Here is a 2,904-nt window from a genome sequence, read left to right as displayed (position 1 = left end):
TGTCGACAAATGAGAACCTCCTCAAATTGATTCCTGCCATCACGTACTCTCCGTCTCGAGACACAATTACACTTTATCCACCAAACCACCATGTAAGCCTCATCCGAACACAAACTCCTCCCGTACCATACTAAGTTATAATATTGGGGGATTTGTATTTCATTCATTCACCATCCTTCCTCTTTCATTCCACCTTCTCCACCTTCAAGAATTTGGATTAAACTAGGAGTTTTGATGAGACAAAGCATTTTGTTGATATTAATGTTCATTAAAAAAATATTTTATTTATTTTCTCGACACAAGACACAAGACCATTTGGGATGAAACTTGTTTTTATTTCAGGACAGAATGTAGCTTTGACAGGTTCTGTTGAGGTTGTTGTCTCAATCCTGAAACACAAATGACCAGAACCATGTGACAACAATGAACACGACAACACAACAGACATGTACTTCAACCTTCATGTAAGTTTGAAACTCAATGACTCCTCATGGCCTCCATCAATGCCCAATGATTGCAGATGTTGAGGGAGGATCATCATTCTGGGCCAAATTGAAAAATCGTGAACTAATAAAACCTTTCTGCTAATAAACCGACAGAACGTCGTCGATGACATTGAAAATATTTTCACCTTCAGATTCTGCTCAAACCAGAGGGTAGCAGGCCATTGTGGCGATACCGCACTGGTTGCTCTTGTTCCTCGACATCTTGATGTAACCCTGGTCTCCCCAGCCTGGTCCCCAGCTAGAGAGGATTCACAATGATCATGTCATTATTAATGGAAAGAAAGGAAACCATTATCGGACAAAATGGATCCAGTGGAATGGATTTGATTAAGGGAGATTGAGAAGACAGTCGATACCTGTGATAATGTGAAGGTATTATTCGTGGAAGTGATGGTGATTGACAGGAAGGGACAACTTAAAAGGGCATTTATTACCTGGGATTTGGTGATGAAATGACCTCTTACCTGTTCTTCACCAGCCAATAGTCCTTTCCTCCCTCAGTGCCATATCCCGCAGCCAGAACACCATGATCCAGCGAGGATGAGCTGCAGCGAGAGCGGTCATACACACCTGCGCGCGCACACACACACAAACACACACATACGTTCAGCTTGCTCCTCAAGGAAATATGCAAACTTGGATATGAAATGAAGATAACTAATCAATAATACTTCAATGAAAATGTGGTCCTCTGTGACAATGGCATCTTATACTGCTGTGAGAAGGCATGGCATCTTGTTTGTTATTGATTCAGATCTTCCACCTGCTATGAGGAGGTGCAGAAGGCAGCTCATGATTCTGGTATTGACACTTATCGAGAGACTGATGTACTTTATGTCAGGGATTCCTCACCAGACTCGTAAAGCTGGAAATCGTATCCACTGGCATCGATGGCAACAGCGACAGGACCAATGGTACCAACGGCCTGTTGGAGAGATTGCTCGTCTCCACTGGGAATTGCAACATGTCCGGTACAAGTCGCCACTGCCTGGCTTTTGTCAAAATGACATCTTCCATTCTGTAAGGAGAAGGTATGTGTTTTGGAAACAAAACAAAAACAACAAAAATGTGAAAAAGTCATTTCTTTTGCTCAAGGTCCACGTGTCTGAACAAAGGAGACATTTGTCATTGGTAATGATTTGGTCAAGTTTGATCCCTTGTTTTAATGTATAGAAATATGATAATGGTGGAAAGCACAAAAGTGGTTGTTTATAATGTGTAGTGTTCGCCATACACGAGCTGTGTAGGGGTACGCGCTCTCCAGTTCCACACCACCAGCACTCTTGATGTAATCGTAGGCGCTTTCCATGAGGCCTCCGTTGCAACCGTAGTTCCCGTAGCTCCAGGAGCAATCAACAAGTTGCTGCTCGCTGAGTGACAGGAGGGTACCCGTCTTGGCAAAGTGCTGTCCCTCCAAGGAACCAGTCTGTGTACAAGGAGGTACAAACATCCAGGTCCTGCATGTTAGTGGGGACGGTTGGAGCCGAGCATTGAGGATGCCGGAATGGCATGTGAGAACCTGAGAGTTTAAAACTGACACAGAACATAACTTTTAAAACTACAAATTAAAACGATGCAGGAATGGAGTTAATCTCAGTAAAATGATCAAACAACAGTGTGAGGAACCAACCCAAGTAGCTCACTATGATCTTCAAGGGTGATGTCCAATAAAATGAGGTCTTTGAAGTGGGCCAGTGCTCTCAAGACCCTTTAATGGTTATTAAATACATTTTCATTCACTTTGAACCCTGGCATGTGTATTCCACACTGACATTCCAAACCCTTCCATTTGAAAAGGTGTGTCAGGGATAATTTGTTCGAACACAAACTAAATATTAATTTCCATTGTAGTGTTCGTTGTTTCAGAGTCGGTGGTGAAAGTGTTGTGATAACGTACAGCACTGAAAGACCAGCAGGATCCACACTGGCCCTGGTCCTTGACGGGGGTCACGTAGCCCTGATTACGCCAGTCCACAGAGGTTGGGAGGGTGACACCTACGAGAGGCTGGAAAGTGGAGGCACTGCTCTTGTCTTTGGTCTGGAGTAATCCACTTGACCCCTTGAGGGCCATGAACTCCTCGTTGTACTGGATGGAAAAACAAGGGAAGAGGAAGAAACATATACCTGGTCATGTTCATCAAAACGTGGAACGGTATCGTCTTGGTAAAGGTGAGTGATACCACACATTGATCAAAAGACTGGTGTCGGAGGAGATGGTACAAAATGGAAAATGTTGCAGAAAATTGGGAGGAACAGAGTGTAAGAATCACAATAAAAATATTAATAAATAGAGAATTTTGTTCTCTATTTGTGTTAAAAAGAAGTGGAAGAAGGAAAGAAAAGGAAAGTCATGGAAACATTTGTCCTTCCTGTTCTCCTGTGTACGGATGACTCATGG

The 2,904-nt window shown here is 43.1% G+C and overlaps 1 protein-coding gene across 1 annotated transcript in view; it reads right to left on the bottom strand.

Moving 5' to 3' along the window:
- Positions 1-314: 314 nt before the first annotated feature.
- LOC147011438 (cathepsin L-like peptidase) overlaps positions 315-2,904 on the bottom strand; it is a 5,739-nt gene continuing 3,149 nt past the window's right edge. Inside the window, exons 4-9 of the mRNA XM_085856320.1 lie at positions 2,404-2,592; positions 1,741-1,932; positions 1,359-1,524; positions 971-1,076; positions 632-744; positions 315-389 (exon numbers count right to left, since the gene is read on the bottom strand). Of these exons, the coding sequence (XP_085712446.1) occupies positions 645-744; positions 971-1,076; positions 1,359-1,524; positions 1,741-1,932; positions 2,404-2,592 (753 nt within the window). The 3' untranslated portion in view covers positions 315-389; positions 632-644. The remainder of the gene's footprint in view (positions 390-631; positions 745-970; positions 1,077-1,358; positions 1,525-1,740; positions 1,933-2,403; positions 2,593-2,904) is intronic.

This window comes from Eptatretus burgeri, chromosome 15 (genome assembly GCF_056783735.1).
Source record: "Eptatretus burgeri isolate ZD-2024b chromosome 15, Ebu_testis_v1, whole genome shotgun sequence".
NCBI lineage: Eukaryota > Metazoa > Chordata > Myxini > Myxiniformes > Myxinidae > Eptatretus > Eptatretus burgeri.
The sequence above is the reverse complement of the archived record's forward strand: the minus strand, read 5'-3'. Positions and strand labels throughout refer to the sequence as shown.